We start from the raw sequence: 20,146 nt of genomic DNA on the forward strand, positions 1-20,146 counted from the left end.
ACAAACTTCACATCCTTCCAAGTCAAGAACCTTGTAAGCATTTGTTTTGGTACTTGAATATGGTAATTTGAATGACATACCGGTAGGTACAAAGAAGATGACAACACAGGATAGAAAGTTTCAACGAGGTTTAGTAATGTGACATAATTACACAGGCAATTGCAACTTGTGTGACAAAGAATATAGATGAAAAACAGATGAAATACTCTCTAATGGGGAATTAAGCTAGTGAGCATTGTGATGATGAACGACTGTGCGGGATTAGTGGAAATACAAATAAAATTGTGATGAACGCGACTACATCTTAGCCAACCCACCTCCTTCCAAATGATATCGTTCAACCATCCTAAGGCATGTTATGATTCGTACCGAAACCAAGACTGATTTCTCACAGAGCGATCACAAATTTTCTATGCATAACTGCCGGTAAATGTGGTGAAAATTCCATCGATCTTGATCCGCTTTCGCGGTCGATTACGTGATGGTAACCCGCGGTGCGTATCAAAAGTTAAGATGCGAGAAATTCCAGCAAGATTGTACGCGAAGTTCACACACGTCGAGCGATTGTAACATCAACAATCCCTTGTATATAGTACCGGCGAGTACAGTATTAGCGCGATCGCGAATACGAGCGACGTGGACCAATGACTAGGAATTTAAAATTCGAATTTTTATTTTTTTAGTATAAAATCATACATTGGTAACTTTTTTTAAAACTGTGAACCGTGACATATATGAAATATGGCTCGACGGTGTGATGCATCGTGCTAAGCACTATATATATACTGGCTATATCATCCCGCGGGTTTTAATTGTGTTCCAGAGGGCTCTTTTTAACAATACCCAGGCGCAGATTGAATCGCGCAGTAATAGCTCACGTATAGATTGGTATTTTATCTGAAGGGGTATTCGAAGGACAATGTGCAACGTAACATTCCATGAACAATCGGTGAACTCAAAACTGCAATTACAGGAACAAAACGAAAAATTTCCATAGAGGAGTACGTATTGATTATTTTGCGCAACCGATGCACGTCTGTTTTTAAATCCTAGTAGATGATTTTATATAAAGAAAGTCCGCCACCTTGGTTCATGTATTTCGGGAGTACCGAATATTTCCCGATTTAAATTTCGATACTAATATGAGTCGTTCCGCCACGCAGAGACTTATTTGCAAAGCATAGAACCGTTTTAAGTAGTAGGCAATGGGGTGAGTGAAGGTGCAAAAATTGATCAAACATTACCATGCATAATGTGAGAATTGTTGCCATTCGTTAATATTATCTCGTTTGTACATCGAGATAAATCCAGCGGCCAGATTGGAATGCATTTGCTTTGCCAATTTTTACCATCCACTAGAAGAGTACTGGATGTCCATAAAGTCCCGTTGCAGTTTCAATTTTGTAATGAAGTCAGATATCAACCATTTTTTATTTATTTTTTTTATCAGTATTTTTTACTTCGTTTAGTGAATCTGTGAGGGCCAAAACAATATACGGTATCGATAAATTCCCTTTGCAATTTTTAAAGAAAATCAAGACTTTAGGGACACCCTAAATTACCTTTTGTGCTTTCCTACTAAATGCATCTAAAACAATGAATCGCATTATAATTGCTGTCACTTATGTAAAGTTCATGACACGCTGTATCATACATTTGCTTCAAGTAATATCAACCAACGAAATACGGGTCAGCATAAAAGTAACAGTTGGGTTTTTAACTGCGCAATAAAAATTTCCTTTGCCACATCAGCACCGGGAATTTTTTTAGCAAACCAGATGTGCAATTTATAGGTGTATATTTACAGTGACGTATTTGTAACACCGAAAGGTCGTCAGTAATATCAACAAAAAGCCGCCGCAAATAATACGGACATTCAAATTGAACCCACGCCAAAACGAACCTCAATCCATTAAATTCCCCAGCGAGGGAAAATACAGGAAATAATACTTTACATTTAATGTTTTCCCACTTTCACTATTCAGTAAATCAATATTATTGAGATACAGGTACTCCAGTAACCAGGTTAGTACCATAATTTTATTCCGATTTTCCTTATTTTTGTTCTATTACGCGTTCGGGGACTGTCCGTGTTAGCCAAGTGAATATACCCCCTGCCCATGGGCTTCCATCCCTTGAGACGATTTGATGTAAAGTAGGCGAACAAAACTATTTCCCTCCATATTGGTACACACACTTCTGGAGCGCCGAGATACGTACATGAATAATATTGATTGAACAAAAGGCAACATGGTTTTTATGCATATTCATGAAGGAATAGGAAGTTCCAAAAAAGGCGAAGGAGGAAATATAAAAAAAAGTTTGGGAACCACCGCTAGAGTGATTGAAACGTTGGACTAAATTGTGTTAGTATCGCACATTAATGCGCAATTTACTCATGGTATAATATATTTGGCGGACAATGCCTCCCAAAATATAGTAGCCCCCATCCTTATGTATGATTTGTCCTTTAATTTAGGGGGGCCTGATTAAAATAACTGGGTGACACCACGGTCCGCACCTTAACGTCTAGTAGTTGCGAACACAAAAATTTTGGCTATTGATCTTGTGACATGCGTTGTTTTCACAAGCTAGCTGTTAAGGCATTGTAAAGTCAACGGCATAAATAAGTAATTGGATTCAAGTATAGTCTTCGCAATTCAAAGGGGTTGGAATTACATCAAATAAAAATTAAAAACTCGTTTCGTGGGCCACACATCATTCAAAATTGGCACTTCTCCGCGGGACTCCAATTTTTTCTTGGGGCCTCATTCGGGCCGCAGGTTACACACCCCTGCTTCTATTTACAGAAAAATTAAACAAAATGTACACAAAAAGTCAGAATTGTGTATCGAATAACACAAGAAAAATTGCAAAATAAAAATGGAATGGAATACGCAAATAGTCAAGAGTGGACATCAATTTACGTCATATCTTGTTACATCAATTCTCTCTTCACAAGCAACATGTCAGTCAACATAACGGGAATTTTGTTTCTTTGTCACACCACCAATGTGACATTGTGATGCTCTCATATTATTACAGCGTTTTTTTCGAAATTTTAATTTCAAAATTTTTTAGGTTTGAAAGAGCGGTAGCAAAAATAACAGACGGTCTATAAAAAGGCCAGTTTGTCTGTTTAAATCACAACTAAGACACCGTATCGTCGTGGCTGTGACCGAAAAAAAATGTTGCAGACTCGAAAAAAAAAACATCAGACTGCGAAGACTTACAACTCTGAAGCGTGTGAATTTTTTTTTAGTTTCAACTGGAAAAATCTATTTTGACTCGTTTTTGTAAGTATGATATTCCGACCGTAGAAGTTTCAAATACGGCTCCGTTTTCGAGTCGCTCAATTAAAAATTATTTAATGCAATTGAAGGAAAATTTATCGAATATGCCTTTATTTATTTAATTTATTGAATATGCATATAATTCATAATATGGGTGAGCGTTTTTGGATCAGAGGCCACCCACCCAGGCCATTTAAGTGTGAAGTTTCAGTTTATGAACAATATTCACAGTGTTACAAAGCATACAAAGAAATCGATAAGCCTCGTAGCAAAACTAAATTTAATCGCAATTTCAACAACTTTCTTGTGCTATTTTTGAGCTAATACATCCAAATTTGGTTTTAGTTTGGGTTGTGGCAGCACGAAACGGGCCAGATTGAATTACCTAGAAGGCCGGATTTGGCCCGCGGGTCGTAGTTTGCCCGTGTCAGGTATAGATGAAGAAACGACAAAATAGTGAATGATTTAGATTCAAGCTTTAGGCAGGGTCGGGCGTTGAAATTTGAGTTCACAAACATGTAATACCATGCCTCATGACCGGGGCTGGGAATTTTCGAATACCTGACGATTCCAGAATCGAATCGAATAATTTTTTCGAAACGAATCTCGAATACTTGTGAGATATGGAATTGTAGGTAATTTTCTTACTGTATTAGGTCCTACAGACACATAAATAACTGAAAACATAGAATACATTACACACAATAAAAATACGTTTACATCAACTCACTTGTGTTGAAATTATATGGCTTCAATAAAAAATAGAGAAATTTACCTCGACCATTGGCGAAAAGAACCAAAAAACAAGATGACGACGATTCAAAATTTTGCTCTGAACTGATTCGAATAATTCACTATTCGATTCGAAATGCCCAGTCCCAATTATGGCAAACAATTCGGCAACGCGTCTATCCTTTCAATTCCAATATGAAATTGTTTTTTGATTTGATAGTTCACAAACTATTTTGTAGCTTTGGTTTTGATATATACTTTCATTTTTATTTTAGTAAAATTACTTATTCAGCAAAATTACTTATTGTCACGTCGTTGCAAACTTCGGAGTCACTCAAAATGAAGTTATTCTTGACTGCGTGCTTGTGCTACTTGTTCGTCGAGACAGGTTCGAAATCAGATATTTTTAATATTGTTTTTTTTTTTAATTTATTTTTTACATTCATTCCAAAAAATAACGAAAGTGTCGGAAAAAAAAATTAAACACACGTTTTTACTGGGGAAGGGATGCCGCGGGGCATCGGGACTGGTTATCGAGCAGCGACACCCAAGGTTTAACATCTAATTAAAGTTCTAATGATGGAAATTAAGTTTCTAAAATACTGTTATTATATGTGAGTAGGCTTTTGGCAGCTGACCCACTAGACAGCAAACCAAGTGTTTTGAATTTTTTATTTTATTTCATTTTATCCCTTGTAATCCAGGTTACGCCGTTATGTGCTACGATTGTCAGGACTGTGGCGATGCCACAAAGTTGACTGATGATCAACTCCTGAGATGCCCTGGCACAGTTTGTGACAAGACTTCTGAAAATGGTAAGTGCTTTACATCATACACATTGCTTACGAAAGTCTCAAAACATTATTTTTAATAAACTGAAAGTTTCTCAAACGGATATTTCAGGACATCTTTGTTAAAGAGGGATTAAAGAAAAATACTATCTCTGACCAAATTTAAATTGTCATAACAATAAATCAGTACGAATGTCTTTTTTAGGTACTTTCGTAGTATGTGAACCAAAATGGCGGACGCCGAAACGTAGTATGCGTTCCAGGTTAGAGTTAGACCATAATATTATTCCAATTTTCCTTATTTTAGTATTATTACGAGTTCGGGGTCTAGCCAAGTGACTTCTGTAGTATTTATACCTGAAATCATAGTCTAACCCTAACTTGCTACACACTCTACATTTCGGTGTCCGCCATCTTGGTTCACATACTACGTAAGTACCCCTTTTTTAGCCAACTTAAACCAACGATGACAACAACAAAACGATAAATATGTCTAATTCAATATGTCCAATAATAAAACTCCAAACCTAGTATAATTTATTAATTTTCAATCTAAACGGCATACTGATGATAAAATAATGCTCTTGGAATTTCGACCGTCTACTTCCTGGATAGACATTCAAAGCTTTGGCTCAGTTTAAGTACTTGATTGTTTAATAAAACCTTCTTTATACAGGTGTTGTTGTGCGAACATGTGCCGGCGTTTCGCCTGTTCTTGGCTGCCATAACACCGATACTCATGGTGCAACCAAAGAAACTTGCACTTGCGTTGGGAGTAAGTTATATTATTCTTTTTGGTATATTCGCTGTATGTAAACCAAGATGGCGGACACCGGAATGTAGTATGTGTACCAGGTTAGGGTTCGGCCATAATTTTATTCCAATTTTAGTTTTATTACGAGTACAGGGACTAGCCGAGTGACTCTCGTAGTATTTGTACCTGAAATTATGGCCTAACCCTGACCTGGTACACATAGTACTTCCGGTGTCCGCCATCTAGATTTGTATACTACAGGAGTACCCTTTTAATCTCTTTATCTCTGTCAATCTCCATAAGGTTATTCACGCCTTCACTCCAAAAACGCTCGATTAGACAGACAGTCACTACGTACGAATAACGTCGTTCGTGGGGACGGAATAGATTCAGATTCTGTATTGAATACTCAATACTTAGACCAGGGGAGGGCAAGGTTTATGGACCAGAGGCCAAAAATTGTGTCCACATTTACTGGCGGGCCATGTAAGTGTGACGTAAAAAATTACATTTTATGAACAATATTTACAATGTTACAAAGATAAATCTAGAAAACAAGAAGCCTCGTGCCAAAACTAAATTTAATCGCGATTTCAACAAATTCCTTGAACTATTTTTTAGCTGAAACATCAAAATTTGGTTTTAGTTTGGCTATGGTAGCATCAGGCGAACCAGATTGAATTTTGAAACGGGCCCAATTTGGCCCGCGGGCCGAAGTTTGATATGTCAGCCTTGGACGATAGACGTGTTGAACCTGAGATCTATTCCTCGCGATGCAAGCATAATTTAAACAAACAGAAAATGATGATACTTTGAGACAAAGTATTAATATTTTTCTGAATGTTTTTGTTTTTAAATTTATTCAGATAAATGCAACGGAGCTGGAACCGTGAAATCAAGCATCATAGTTGGATCCGTTATCAGCCTCCTCGTTGCTAAATTCATTGTTTAGACCAGAAATAACAAAATTATATCTTATGTTGATTGAAAGGATTGTATATATATTATTTGCACTTTATCCTGGAATTTTTACCCTTTCGCCAGAATAAAGATTCAGTCAGATGGACCCATTCATTTAACCAGAGCCAGAGGTGTGCTACCTTCAATACAAGCGGGTCAGATACAAATGACTATGTGAAACCGCGGACCGCACCCTTATTTGACATAAGCCCCTAAAACAAAAATCTGGGAAACATGCTGAATGGGGGTGAGATGAAAAAAGTCCATCAAACAGCTGTTATATATTTATAATTCATATTATGGGAATTGTTGTGATTCGTTAATATCAAAGTCACCCATCTTGTCACGACGTGATCCGCTTATCCAGGGATTTCTAAAATTTTTTGCATGAAGGGCTTATAATTTCATTGACGACAAGGGTGTGTCATGATTTGTACAAGGGAAAACCAGGGTGTCCATAGTCTCTTTAATTTTGTTATGAAGTCAGTTTTCGATAAACCTTAACGAGGTTTGTTATATTTTTCCATTAATTGTTTAGGTATTTTTACTTTATTTAATACATTTGTGAGGACCTAAACAATATATCGATAAATTTCTTTTGCAATTTTGAAAAATTCCAAGACTTTGTCGGGTATATATCAAGCAAATATTCCAACAGTTTCATAGGGATTGTTGGTGAACTCGACGAATTTGAACTGTGGACCATCATTTTATTTATCCAGACGTAACAACTTCATCGCATTATATTTGCTGTCAGTTATAGAAAGCCTACAGTACGCTGTATTCTTCTAAGCCTTTCAAAAAGTATCAGACTAAAAACAAATGTGAAGGAAGGCGAGTGAGAAGATTCTCGTCTACTCGAAGCTCACGTAGTGACTGCAAAAGTATCAATCAAAGAATAAGGGCCAGACAATTGGGCTTTTGACTACAATAATAAATTTCTTTGCAACATCAGCATCAAACTTTTTTTTTCAGCAAGCCAGCTGCTCACTTTATAGCTATGTATTTATAGAGACGTTTGACAATGTAATAGACGAAAAAAACTCTGTGGTAGTTAGGTCATCTTGGGTGTCATATAATGTGGTTAATGACTGTGTCCGCCTGTGTCCTAAGACTCCGACAAGCGGTGAAATCTTCAATGAGCGCGTTTTGTAAAGACCGCATTCGCATCAATGAGCGCGTTTTCGCATAAAACCCAATATAACTCGCCGATTGCTAAATGGTAGAACTGGGCACTACGTTGGAGTCGCGGATGACAAAAGCAAATTCAATCTAAGTGCATAAGTTGACCGTCCGTGATCACATAATTCACCAAAAATGCGACAAATTCTCAAATTGAAAGTAGTTTAATATTTTGTATATTTTATCGTTACCAAAATGTATATTATAATTCCACCTAAATAAGATAAATTTATTTATAACGGAAAGATTAACCGTCGAATTGGTGTAGAGCTTTATGTGGTAATGGGTGTAGCTTTATGGGTACTCCCGTAGTGTGCGTATCAGGTTAGGGTTGGGCCATTATTTTTTTCCCATTTCTCTTATTTTAGTTCTATTACGAGTTCGGGGACTGTCTTTGTTAGCCAAGTGAATATACCCCCTGCCCATAACGGAAAGATTAACCGTCGAATGGGTGTAGAGCTTTATGTGGTAATGGGTGTAGCTTTATGGGTACTCCCGTAGTGTGCGTATCAGGTTAGGGTTGGGCCATTATTTTTTTCCCATTTCTCTTATTTTAGTTCTATTACGAGTTCGGGGACTGTCTTTGTTAGCCAAGTGAATATACCCCCTGCCCATATGTTTCAGTCCCTTTACACAACTAGATGTAAAGTAGTCGGAACAATATTAGTTACCTCCATATTGGTACACATACTTCTAGAGCGATAATAAGATTTGAAAGTGAAAAATTTCGTTAACATGGTCCCACAATTGTTTTATTGTGAACGGCTCGAGTAAGACACGTTGGCTGGCGCTCCAGAAGTGTGTGTACCAATATGGAGGTAACTAATTTTGTTCGTCTTCTTTACATCAAGTTGTGTAAAGGGACTGAAACCTATGGGCAGGGGCAGGGGCGGACTAAGCCCCTTTGGTGCCCTAAGCACTGGAGACTTTGGTGCCCCCATATGTGTCTTTCAAAATACATATAATTAAGTGTATTATCTATCAAAAATACTCACAATCAACAGTAAAAAAATACAACTTCTACGAACATTTTTAGGTTTTCTTACAATTTTTTGACTGTGAAATTTTGCTCATATTCCCAAAACTAATCTTATTCTTACATAACACATCTTTTACATTAAATAATGAACAACACAGAATTTTGAAAAGATGAAATTGAAATAAAACAATACCAACAGTAAGGAAGCAAAAGATGTTTTTCGGTACATTTACTTGAATTTGATTCTGATAAATTTTCTCATATTATCAAAACAAGTCTCCCTCCATACTAGATACTACACCACTGACATTACAAAGGCACCACTAACATTTGAAAAGACAGAAGTCTTTCACTTACTTTTGAAAAGTTTTTTCCTAATTTTTTTTAGCTGCAAAGTCTTTGATTAGATCCTCAAAACTAAGCTTATGTAACACATCTGCCTCTATACTCAACAGAGATGAAGCATCCAGCCTGTCTTGTTTCATAGTTGTTCTGTAGGGGTTTTTAATATACTTCAGCTGAGAAAATGAACGTTATGCTGAACAATTTGTGATCATTAATACTTAATAGTCTAGTCCAGTGGTTCCCAAACTTTTTTGACCATCGCCCCCCCTACACTAGTTTATACAACTTCATCGCCATCGAGTTTTTATATTATATCTGAAATTACCCAGTTCACTGATGGAAAGGCGATTTCGTTGTTATGATAGCAATAGAAGCATGGCTCAAAAATCCTTTTCTTCATAATAATAGGTCGGAAATGAACGATTCCAGGGTTCTACCTCCTCCAAAACCGCTGTGTACTCTTGCCTTATAGCATTTCACTCCCTAAATTCACCCCATTTCACATTAAAATAATGAAAACAAAGTTAATTTTCCCAAAGTTATAATAATGATTTTCGTACATCTCATCATTCCTACAGCCTGATGACCTGCACTAATATACTTCGGTAAAATTCATCCCCGATTCCTCACCCTACCACGGCCTCCAGTCCGATCACCAGTCCATAGAATTATTCAGCTGTTTGATTTTGGATTCATGGACTCGGATGTGGAAGAAATTGTGACCGACTGTCGACTACGGCCCAGGGGTCGGCAAATTTTATGTCGCTCGCGAGACAAAATTTAGAATTGCTAGTCTTTTGCGGGTCGCTTATATTTTTAAAAGTTAAAAACGGAACAGCGCGCGAAAACTGCGACAATTCGTGAACTCAATGACATTGGCCAATCAGCAAGATGAAAAAATAAACGTAACAAATTCCCCCCTATTCGCATCCGCTCAGACAGACTTTCAGACGTGGTCGTGAACATTTCTCATTTCCTCGTTTTTGGATTATATTCGTTAGTTTTTAGTTGTTTTTCGGAAATTTAAATATAAATCATATACGTCAATGATTACTTTGTCTTCCTATGAGTTTCATTTTAAATACAGTAATCAAAAATTGGTGTAGAAATAGCTGTGATAGACTAGGTTAAAAAATTTTAGCGGTACTTTTAAAAAACAGATTGTTGAATGATATGAATTATGATGATAGTTTGAAACAAATACCCCATTTTACACGGCCATCAACTCGCAAAACCACTCTTAAAATAAGCATTGAAAATTTTAAAATGGTAAAGTATAGGAAGAATTTTCCGCGGTCAAAGGTCGGGGATAGGTCCATTCGGTGAATCGTCCCGGGCCAGATTTTTTTATTCCGGCCGTATTTTGCCAACCACTGGGATACGCAAACTCCAGTACCTTACTGCGGAGACGAGTCCAGCAATCCTTTCGCGTGTGATAATCGACAACGAGATTCAAGCCTGCGAATGCACACAGAGTACAGAATTAAGTGCACTGTGCGCCGAGCAAAAAAAGGTTTCGCGAAATCGCCCCCTTCGACTTTTTCGCCCCTCTCTGTATCGTTATCGCCCACCGAGGGGCGATATCGCCCACTTTGGGAATCACTGGCTAGTCTACCTTACCAGAAAACTCCCCAACTTCGCTGACCTCTAGATCGCTGAAATGCGATCGCGGAACCGCCACATAGTGCGCCATTTTTAATTTTGATGATGTCGCCACACCAAACTTTCGACAAGTAAGTTTCAGTGTTCATCACTAATTAGGGTTACCATATTTTTGTGACTTCAAATCGGGACGCCTCAAAAGACAACATTTTGTAACTTCACATTTTCCGATTTTATTACATAGGCCTACATTCCTACATTTAAAGCTGTCCCGGCTGTTTTTATTGACCATATTGTTATTGGTATTTTATGCGCATATTCTCTGTCCAAATATCGGGCTCAGTTCGAAAAATAGGAAGGAATTGACGTTAACGATACCGGTACAAATAATTCGAATTTAGACTAATTAGTATTGGTTTTACATGCGATACGTCTGCCATCAATGGGAAACAGCGGGAAACGAACGCATTCACCTTCAGTAAGCAGGCTAGCGCTGCGCTTCACAGAAACAACAGTAACGAGAACATGTTTGTGTATCATGCTGGAAAAGCGGGACTTTTGGCTGACTTATCGGGACGGCGGGACAAAACGCTGAAAAGCGGGACTGTCCCGCCTAAAGCGGGACGTATGGTAAGCCTATCACTAATGTGTCTTTCCCCGAGCATCAACCTCCTTGTTGACTTCAAGTAATTGGCCAATCAGCAAGATGCAAAAAGTGACGTAACAATGCACCCTTTTCGCATCCGCTCAGACACTTTTCTCACTCAGACAGATTTTCAGGCATGGTTGTAAACATTACCTCGTTTTCGCGTTTTTTAACTCTATTCATTAGTTTTCAGTTGTGTTTCGGAAATTTGAGTATAAATCAGGTAATTAAATGATCACCATGTCTTTTTATAAGTTTTAATTCAATTGCAGTAATGAAAAATTGGTGTAAAAATAGCTGTGGTAGACTAGGCTAAAATTCCTTACCGGTACTTATAAAAAGGTGATTATTGTACGCGATGAAACATAATGATAGTTTCAACAAAAACCCCATTTTACAGGGGCCAACTCGCGAAACCACTGCTAAAATAAGCCCCGGAAATTTTGCAATGGTAAAGTATAAGAAGAATTTTTCGGGAGTCAAAGGTCGGGGAAAGGTCCATTGATGTACACGATTTTTTAAAAATAAAGGTCGCAAACCTCCAAACATTAATCGAGAAGCTTAATATGATGCTTGAGGAAAAGAAAATACGAACAAGTCTGAGTTGTCTGACCAACTCGTAATATTTTATTAAACACCGATGAACTATTGAAAATTCTGTTATAAAAATTTCTGTGGTGCCCCCCTTTGCATGGTGCCCTAAGCACGTGCTTATATTGTTTACTGGTTAATCCGCCCCTGGGCAGGGGGTATATTCACTTGGCTAACACAGACAGTCCCCGGTTGGTCATCGTTATATCAGTGAGGATTCGTAGCAGAATTTCTAGTCATATTGTTGGTATCGACTGGCCTTTGAAACCACTGGTTATATAGTTCATGCCATCATTCATACTCATGAGGTTCGTAGAGCGGCAGCATTTTGTCAGGCTCTTAATATTATTGCACGCGAAATGGACCCATGTACCATTTTGTTAAATTCTTGTTATTATTTGTAATCTTTTCGATACACTTTCCCTTCTCCTTGTTGTGAAAAAAAAATCATTCTTTTAGGTAATTTCTGGACCAGTTGCTTTAACATTTCCAGTGGTTAGAGCCTGTTGTTGTCGCTAGAAGGATTTCTTTTATTTTATATGGAATATATTTACGGCTCCAAAACATTATATATAAATATAAAAGGAATCATGTTCATTCATAACTATGCCGAGTGATTCGCTTCCGTTATCCAGTTGCACAATGATCATTCCTTTTTATGGGGACTAGATTTGGATACGTATTTGAAAAAACCCTTCACAACTAAATGAAACCAGTAAACGTTCAATGTATCGATGAAAACTCCAACTCCATAGAAAGCCACAACAAGGCCGCTGTGTAACCTGAAATAAAGGAAGAAATGAAGGTGATTTATGTGATGATTTGCGTCTTAAAATCTGGCAACGCATTATACAGTCACGACATTCGACCCTGCTGACGTATAATGTTCGTCCTTGAATAGCATGGTGATTTGATTTGAAAGTCATTCTTTGGTCCGTGTTGCTTTAAGACTCTCAGTTGACGTTTAAGCCAATAAAAGCCTATAGTGTACGAGCTTGTTTATGTTTGTGTTTGGTTCATCTCATGTATGAGGTGAATCTTTAAGATGAAATTCAACCAAAATCAACGAAAAGCGTGAATTTGTTTTTTAAAGTATAAGAAAATGAAATGGATAATTTCTTATTCACATTTTCCTATATTCAGGGTTCAGATCGAATTACTTGGCCGTAATTTGACTTTTGCAGAAGTAATAAAATTCCCATTCGTGATTGTCGATATTTTACAATCAACCGTTACTTTAATAAGTTTACACCAGACGAGCGTTTCTCAAACTGTATTCCGCGGAACACTGCCGTGAGCTTCCTCGAAATGTTCCGAGCGACATGAATCGAGACTGCGTTAAATCGGTCGCCATGGCAATCTCGGCCGCAATTCGGCGACTCTGTATGAAGAAACGTAAATAACCAAAAAAGGCGGGCAAGATCAAATATTTTTATTTTTAATTAGCTTCACGCCCCCTCAAAAAATTGTTTACCCCCTTTTGTTGGGCGTGCCCCACTCTTTAAAAACCACTGGCCCATGTACTTGTTTACCTAATATCCCAAGAAAAACGTTTGTCTCGTCATAAAGCTCCATTAAATAACTCACCTTTCATATCCTTCTCCATAACTAGCGGATACTATTGCGTAATAATATATTGGCATGACTGCAATTCTTCCGAGGAAAAAAGTTATCATAAATAAAGTTCCGTTTATCACATATAATCTTGTTTCTTTCATATCAAGTTTTGCTAGAACGTACCTGAAATACAAAATATCAATGATAATTGACTTTCTATAGAATGATTACCATTCATCGCCGTGATGAAGTTGTAAGTCATACGCTTGGCAGATTCACCTCGCCTTTGTTTAGTAGAGGGTTGGTCTGCGACCCAGCCCGTCTCAATTAGTTATAGCTACATGGCTCACTTAGGGATAATTTCATAGGAGTTACAATTTCGCCCGGTACTTATTTCGTACAATTAATTTTCCATCTTATTTCGTGAGAATTTGCCATGTCTCTACCTGTTATATCCTACAAATCGTCATTTCAATTCCAGAAAAATAGCATAAATGGAGTATTGTTTGTTCATAATTACAATTTTTCTAAATTTGACTGAGATCCTCCTAACCTTAACAGACAGAGTATTGATATCTAATTTGAAAGGCGTTCAGGAGTTTGTAATAAATTCTAATGAAATCATTAGGAATCGAAACGACAGCGATTGTAACTAGAGCTCGACCGATATCACTTTTTGTCACCGATACCGATAACGATATATCGGCCAACTAGTGACCGATAACCGATATTGACATACCGATATCTACAACTCGAACCCGCAGTAATTACAAATAGAAAGAAACATTCAGTTTCATTCAATCAAAAGTTTATGTTGAAAAATAAAGCAGTCCTACACAGTGCTTGCATCATTAATAAAAGTTTCGCAGCAAATAATAAGAACATACATTAATGCACAAGAGAAAAAAGGCAGTGAGTAAAAAGCTTATATAGGTCCATTTTGATCCATACAGTAGTAGGTGGGAGTAACCTTGCACATAATTTACGGATTTACGGAATTGTTTGGAGTTACGGAAGGGAAGTTACAAATTACGTAAAGTCGTAATTATTGGTCGAGCGCTTTCACGTTTGAAACGTGCTCCTTCCAAGCAGTCAATTCCGTCGATTGTTAAAAATCAAAGTTTAACAAGTAGAAGAAGTTAGAGTTCCGGTATTCGCAGCCGTTTTGAGCCGGCATGACGCGTTGCCACCCCGTTTGAGCGTTTGGTTTCACGGTCAAAACGATATTATTATAAGCGTTATCACCGTAACGCAATTAGCACCGACAGACTTTTTTGTCTTCACGATTTGGTATCTTTTTTATTTGGCGCTGATAATGATAAATAAGAATGTGTGATAGTTGATTGTAATTCCGGAAGGCGTATTTTTCTTTCTCTCCGTGAAACAGACATGAAACGAATTTTACCGCCGCTATAAGCGCTCAAAAGGAGAGGAGGCTAGGCTACTTTCTTTTCCCGACTCAATCACTTTTATTAATACAAATCACAGCGCATTAAAAAACAAAATAGCATTTATTAGCATTAATTTACAACAAGTTACGGGTAAGAATTTATCGCTGGCTAAATAATTATTATTTGATTTAAATTTATCGCAAATAATGTTATAACATTTAGGCCGCGAAATGATTTGATATAAAATGGAGCTTGGTAATCGGAATATCGTCAATAATTCAGCATCAATAATTATTATAAAATGCTAACTAGGTAGCAAAGTCGGATAATGTAAAAAAACGGAGCAATAACAAGTCTTCGTCGCGAGGCAAGCGCAGGTATAATCAAACGAGAAAATACGCTTGTCGTTGATTAATAACTTAGAAACCCGAAATTTTTATTCAATACGAAAGTCGGTTTTAAAAAAGGCAACTATCGTTTCATAAATATCCGTATACCATTATCTGTAATGATAAAATTGATCGCATAAAATTGGGACGGTTAATTTGCGAACGTGGTAAAGGAAAATCAAAGCAAACACAATTAAACAAGATAAAAATCAGAATAAATTTAATTTGAATTCACTCCTTGGTATTTGTCTTTAACATCTGTCGCCGGCGTGTAGTACTGTCGGTAATATGAAAACCAAACTTCGATTCGGAAAAGAAGTGGATTCGAATGGTTTTTATGATAGGTTTAAACGTGTGAAAAAATATCGCAATTACGGGGTCACTACGTAATCAATTTTTCCGTAATTACGGAATTGATTTTTGTCGATTACGTGCAAGCCTAGTGGGGATGCAAGATATTCGAAGGCGAGGATTTTGCGTTGCACGAAGAGAGAAATATAGAAGAGAACTCTCTGTTCATTGAAAGGCAAAATGAGAGAAGCGTAAAAAAGGAAAACGCTCGGCCGCAGATATTTCCCGGGGAAAAATACTCATTTTTTAGAACGTGGAAAAGCGACCAACGCTGATATATATCGGCCAGATATATCGGCCGGTTGGGCCGATATGATATATCGGCCAACACGCAATATCGGTCGAGCTCTAATTGTAACCTGTATATAATGGTGTTGCTTCGGAAGGTACTCCTGTAGTATGCTAACCAAGTTGGCGGACACAGGAACGCAGTATGTGTACTAGGTTAGGGTTAGGCCATAATATTATTCCAATTTTAGTTCTATTACGAGTTCGGGGACTAGCCAATTGACTCCCGTAGTATTTGTACCTGAAATTATGGCATATAGTCTGGTACACATACTACGTTCCGGTGTCCGCCATCTTGGTTAACATACCACGGGAGTACCCTTTGGAAAGCAAACAACTGATTGCAAAATAATATAAAAAAATTTAGTCATTACCTTCCATTGAAAAAAGGTGCAGAAAATTCATTCAACGTTCGTATACACATATGGAATGCAAATACCTTCCAAGTCTATAAATGAAATGAATTTGTAATTGTTTATAATCACAATCTCTTAACTAATATCTATGCTGGAAATGTACGTCAGGGAGAAACACTCCATACAACGCGTTACAGTGGATATTGACTGGATGACTTAACGTAAAATTACTTTGACATAATCGCCAATCATTAGCAGCTAGTAATGACTGGAGCTAAATAACCAAAATAAACTAATGTACGCCAAGTGCTCTTACCGTAATTACAAAAAGAGCCAATAAGCAACACGCATGATGAGCTAAAAATGTATTCCTTCCCGGATATCCAGGCGTTAAGATGGCCGCAATGGCGTCTAATTAAAATAAACAAAAACAGGTGAGTATATTGACAAACTAACTCCATCATGTAACAACTAATATAAAATTAATGAAAACAGCTGAAAAGTGAAATTGAACATAACCAAATGATGTGTTGGGTGTCCATAAAGTATAAAAAAAATTGCAAAGGGAATTTATCGATACCATAATATTGTTTTGGGCCTCACAGATGTATTAAATGAAGTTAACATACTTAAACAATTACTGATTAAAAAATAACAAACTTGGTTAAGATATATTGAGAACTGACTTCATAACGAAATTGAAATTTTAAAGTGACTTTATGGACACCCTGTGATATCCATAATCACCATTTAAATAACCTCCTTCTAAATCTAACATATCCACTATCATATATACACAGACAGCGGGTCCGGTATCTCTTCGAAATATAAGACGAACCTTCTTAGATAAATATTCGAAAAGCATGTGTCGTACATGCGTGGCTTTTCCATAATAAATCAAACTAGAAATATTTCGACTCACCAGCGATAAAATATCCACTCTGTATCGACGCTAGTACTTGAACATGATGGTTGTTAGACCTGAAAATAATACGTTTGTTTTATTCTCATAAAAGGTTGGAGCGAAGCGTGGAATTCAAAAACCAAACCTACAAGTGCACTTGACAAATGTCGCGGTTGATCTGATTGGTTATATCATGGCATAAGGACCGGCCACAATCCACTGCAATCTAACCGACCAGCAATTACGTGAACCACTCTGCGGCGACGAGGAGTCCAGCTATGTGCTAGCTAGAGAGGCCGTGGTTCGCCATATCATTAAGTCGTCTTATCGGCTTTCCTCTTCCCTGGGATAAATATGTAAACCCTAACCTATGTGGGCGGCAGTGGGTGGGCTCCGCACTCCCGTAGGCCCCTCGCTTATATTATGAGTAAGTTTAACAAATTAAATCAAATCAAATTTAACCATTATGAATTATAATAATATATGTTAGCGTATTTATTCCGCATAAGTACGGCTAATACAGTAAAGTACCGTAACTTTAAATGGGATCTTGTACTTGCTTAAAAGATAATAAATGGCGAAAGTATAATTTTTAGGTATTATAATCTTATCTCTTCCAACAATGGGCCCAGCGCAACCCGCTTCGCATAGGCCCCACTGTTCTCTGCAATATCCCGAAGGTTGCAATAGGAATATCCCAATGGCCTTCTGCGTCAAGAACTATCGATGTGCTGCTATATTATAGACAGCGGTTTTGTTCTTAATCTTAGCTACACAAGAGGTGTGTTGCTCACATAAGAAAATCTCACCAGAAAATATCTTCATGTAAATTGTCCATAAGTAAAATATACAACGCAACAGCAGTGGCAAACACTCCATTTATACCCGACACAAATCTGAAAATAAGGTTATTTTATATATCTATAGTTTTGCACGGACCGATAATTTTCGGACCGTTCATTTAAGATCAATGCCTATATCATGATGGGCTCATAGATGGGTACTCCTGAAGTATGTGAACCAAGATGGCGGTCACCGGATGATAGATAGAACTAAAATTGGAATAAAATTATGTCCTAACCCTAACCTGGTACACATACTAAGTTCCGGTATCCGCCATCTTGGTTCACATACTTCCGGAGTACCCATAAATGTCCGATTTAATGGCATCGAATAAATATCGCTATTAATCTGCCGCCATATTGACATGGCAATTGCAAGGTTAAACAACATATGGCCCGAGATTTCATTCGGAAATAATACAATCTCATAATTTAAATAAGGAAAATTTCCCACAAATCACCTCACGCCAGTCTTGGGCCAAAACAATGTCTCCATTATATGGTAAAATGTCCACATATAACAGTTTTTTTTATTAATTTGCACGGACTGCCGAGCAGTTTCAACTCGTTGGAACAGTTAAAAAAAAATGTTTATTTATTTGCCAGCGGATATTAAATGTCGAACGACATGACTCAACAAATTTATCTTCCATCAACGAGAATAAATTATGTTAAAACAAATTTATATAGTATTACAAACTTACGAATTGGCAATCATTAACTTGTCTCCTTTTGGAAGTAAATTTTTAGATTTTGGCAAAAGTAATTCACATAACAGCGGCGTAACATATTGAATAACAATAAAATATAAAAATGTTGAAACTGCCGAAATTTGTAGATAAGTTGTATAATCTGCTATCATTTCGCCAATTTATCTGAAAAATAAATTTATTGATTATACGGAACGAAATGCATGGCAAAAGCGAAAAGCTCGTACGTCGTGTGATAAATAGTTGCATCTACATTACCTGAAATAGCCGACGCAATTCCGCATATTTCAGATGAATGGTCTGGGTTAAACCATACTTATTGAATCACATCATTAATCGGCGCTCCAGAAGTGTGTGTACCAATTTGGAGGTAACTACTTTTGTTCGCCTACGGGTATGTGAAGGGAATGGGACCTATGGGCAGGCGGTATATTCACTTGGCTAACACATACAGTCCCCGAACCATGAACTCGTAATAGAACTAAAATAAAGAAAATCAGAATAAAATTATGGCCTAACCCTAACCTGGTACACATACTACGGTCTCGGTTAAACCACACTTCATCAAATCGATATTCTTCTACACTATAGTCTGTCCCGTAATAAAAATATAATTTTCAACCCATTCATTAAAAAAGTTAATGAATTCCTGTACTATATTAACATCATTTCTCTATCGTCAGAACTATCATCAGGTAGGGTTGTTTAAAAAAAGGAACAAAACAGAGCTTTCCAAGTTAGATAAGACAAATCTCAAAGCCATCTTACGAAATCTAAATGCTAAAATCTAGCCTCCTCTCTTATATACATGCATTTATATGAAGTAATCCTATCGAGATCGATACCACACTTAGATCTATCAGTGAATTCATTAAGTTAAACAAATAACGCGCATACCATTCATAAGGCGGATATGAAAGTATGACACACAGCGAATGAATATAGCATACGTTACCATTCTCTATTTAATACAACGTAAACGGATTGCATAGAATTTTACATTAGAACGAAAATTACATCGACTAATTTTGCTCGATTATCACGCTAGCTCGCTAACGAACATGTAACTGTCTGGACCAATACTATACGAAGAAAATTTATCTGTAGGCACATACTGATGCTTCATAATGCATAGTGATTTAATATGTTATCCACCACAAAAAGGCGGTTATCATTTGATTCGTGAGTTCCGGCAATAAACGTTATGCTGATGTCTAATCTAACCATACTTTTGCCTGCATGAGCAACTATTACTCACTGTCGTTTCAAAACATCTCGAAAAACCAGTATTCGATGCCATGCCATCTAGAGACGTATTATACAATTCCCATCCAAATGTAGATTATTTATTTACACAATTGAGTGGTTAGCAATGTTCAGTGTTTACACAAGGACATTGGCTATTGGAAAGCAACTGGCTTAAAGTCGAATAAAGTACACAAATAAGTACAAGACAGTTCCACTGCAATTAAACAATATCGAC

The 20,146-nt window shown here is 37.2% G+C and overlaps 3 protein-coding genes across 6 annotated transcripts in view; 1 reads left to right on the forward strand and 2 right to left on the reverse strand.

Moving 5' to 3' along the window:
- Positions 1-19,638, reverse strand: part of LOC120325375 (GLIPR1-like protein 1) — a 203,947-nt gene extending 184,309 nt beyond the window's left edge. For both annotated transcript variants that reach the window (XM_039391483.2, XM_039391482.2), the window contains exon 1: positions 19,629-19,638. The gene's annotated coding sequence lies outside the window, so the exon portion shown is untranslated. The remainder of the gene's footprint in view (positions 1-19,628) is intronic.
- On the forward strand, positions 2,993-7,587 carry LOC120348411 (uncharacterized). 3 transcript variants are annotated; one of them, XM_078116850.1, is made up of 5 exons: positions 3,069-3,296; positions 4,301-4,413; positions 4,730-4,840; positions 5,493-5,591; positions 6,437-7,587. In XM_078116850.1, exons 2-5 carry the CDS (start codon positions 4,365-4,367, stop codon positions 6,520-6,522), a joined length of 345 nt encoding a protein of 114 aa, XP_077972976.1. In that variant the 5' UTR covers positions 3,069-3,296; positions 4,301-4,364; the 3' UTR covers positions 6,523-7,587. The 3 variants fall into 3 exon arrangements, with proteins under 3 accessions (XP_077972974.1, XP_077972976.1, XP_039274457.2); XM_039418523.2 differs by having other exon boundaries at positions 3,069-4,413; XM_078116848.1 differs by lacking the exon at positions 6,437-7,587 and having other exon boundaries at positions 2,993-4,413; positions 5,493-6,418.
- LOC120348410 (TLC domain-containing protein 4-B-like) lies at positions 12,246-19,111 on the reverse strand. The gene is made up of 8 exons (XM_039418522.2): positions 18,922-19,111; positions 18,658-18,828; positions 17,921-18,007; positions 17,130-17,188; positions 16,524-16,618; positions 16,226-16,299; positions 13,463-13,615; positions 12,246-12,657 (listed from the first exon to the last, which is right to left on the reverse strand). The coding sequence occupies exons 2-8, from the start codon at positions 18,813-18,815 to the stop codon at positions 12,522-12,524; spliced, it is 762 nt and encodes a 253-aa protein (XP_039274456.2). The 5' UTR covers positions 18,816-18,828; positions 18,922-19,111; the 3' UTR covers positions 12,246-12,521.
- Positions 19,639-20,146: the final 508 nt, after the last annotated feature.

The sequence above is a fragment of the Styela clava genome, chromosome 1 (genome assembly GCF_964204865.1).
Source record: "Styela clava chromosome 1, kaStyClav1.hap1.2, whole genome shotgun sequence".
Taxonomy (NCBI): Eukaryota; Metazoa; Chordata; class Ascidiacea; order Stolidobranchia; family Styelidae; genus Styela; species Styela clava.

What these genes read in the sequence shown, in the direction of transcription:
- LOC120348410 (XM_039418522.2), bottom strand. Translation starts at nt 18,815, where the DNA reads ATGATAGCAGATTATACAACTTATCTACAAATTTCGGCAGTTTCAACA. An exon ending in GAGTGGATATTTTATCGCTG is followed by an intron (nt 16,619 to 17,129) that starts GTGAGTCGAAAT and finishes TATTTTAATTAG; the next exon opens with ACGCCATTGCGGCCATCTTA. An exon ending in TATGGAGAAGGATATGAAAG is followed by an intron (nt 12,658 to 13,462) that starts GTGAGTTATTTA and finishes CCTTTATTTCAG; the next exon opens with GTTACACAGCGGCCTTGTTG.
- LOC120348411 (XM_039418523.2), top strand. Translation starts at nt 4,221, where the DNA reads ATGAAATTGTTTTTTGATTTGATAGTTCACAAACTATTTTGTAGCTTT. An exon ending in CTACTTGTTCGTCGAGACAG is followed by an intron (nt 4,414 to 4,729) that starts GTTCGAAATCAG and finishes CTTGTAATCCAG; the next exon opens with GTTACGCCGTTATGTGCTAC. An exon ending in AACTTGCACTTGCGTTGGGA is followed by an intron (nt 5,592 to 6,436) that starts GTAAGTTATATT and finishes AAATTTATTCAG; the next exon opens with ATAAATGCAACGGAGCTGGA.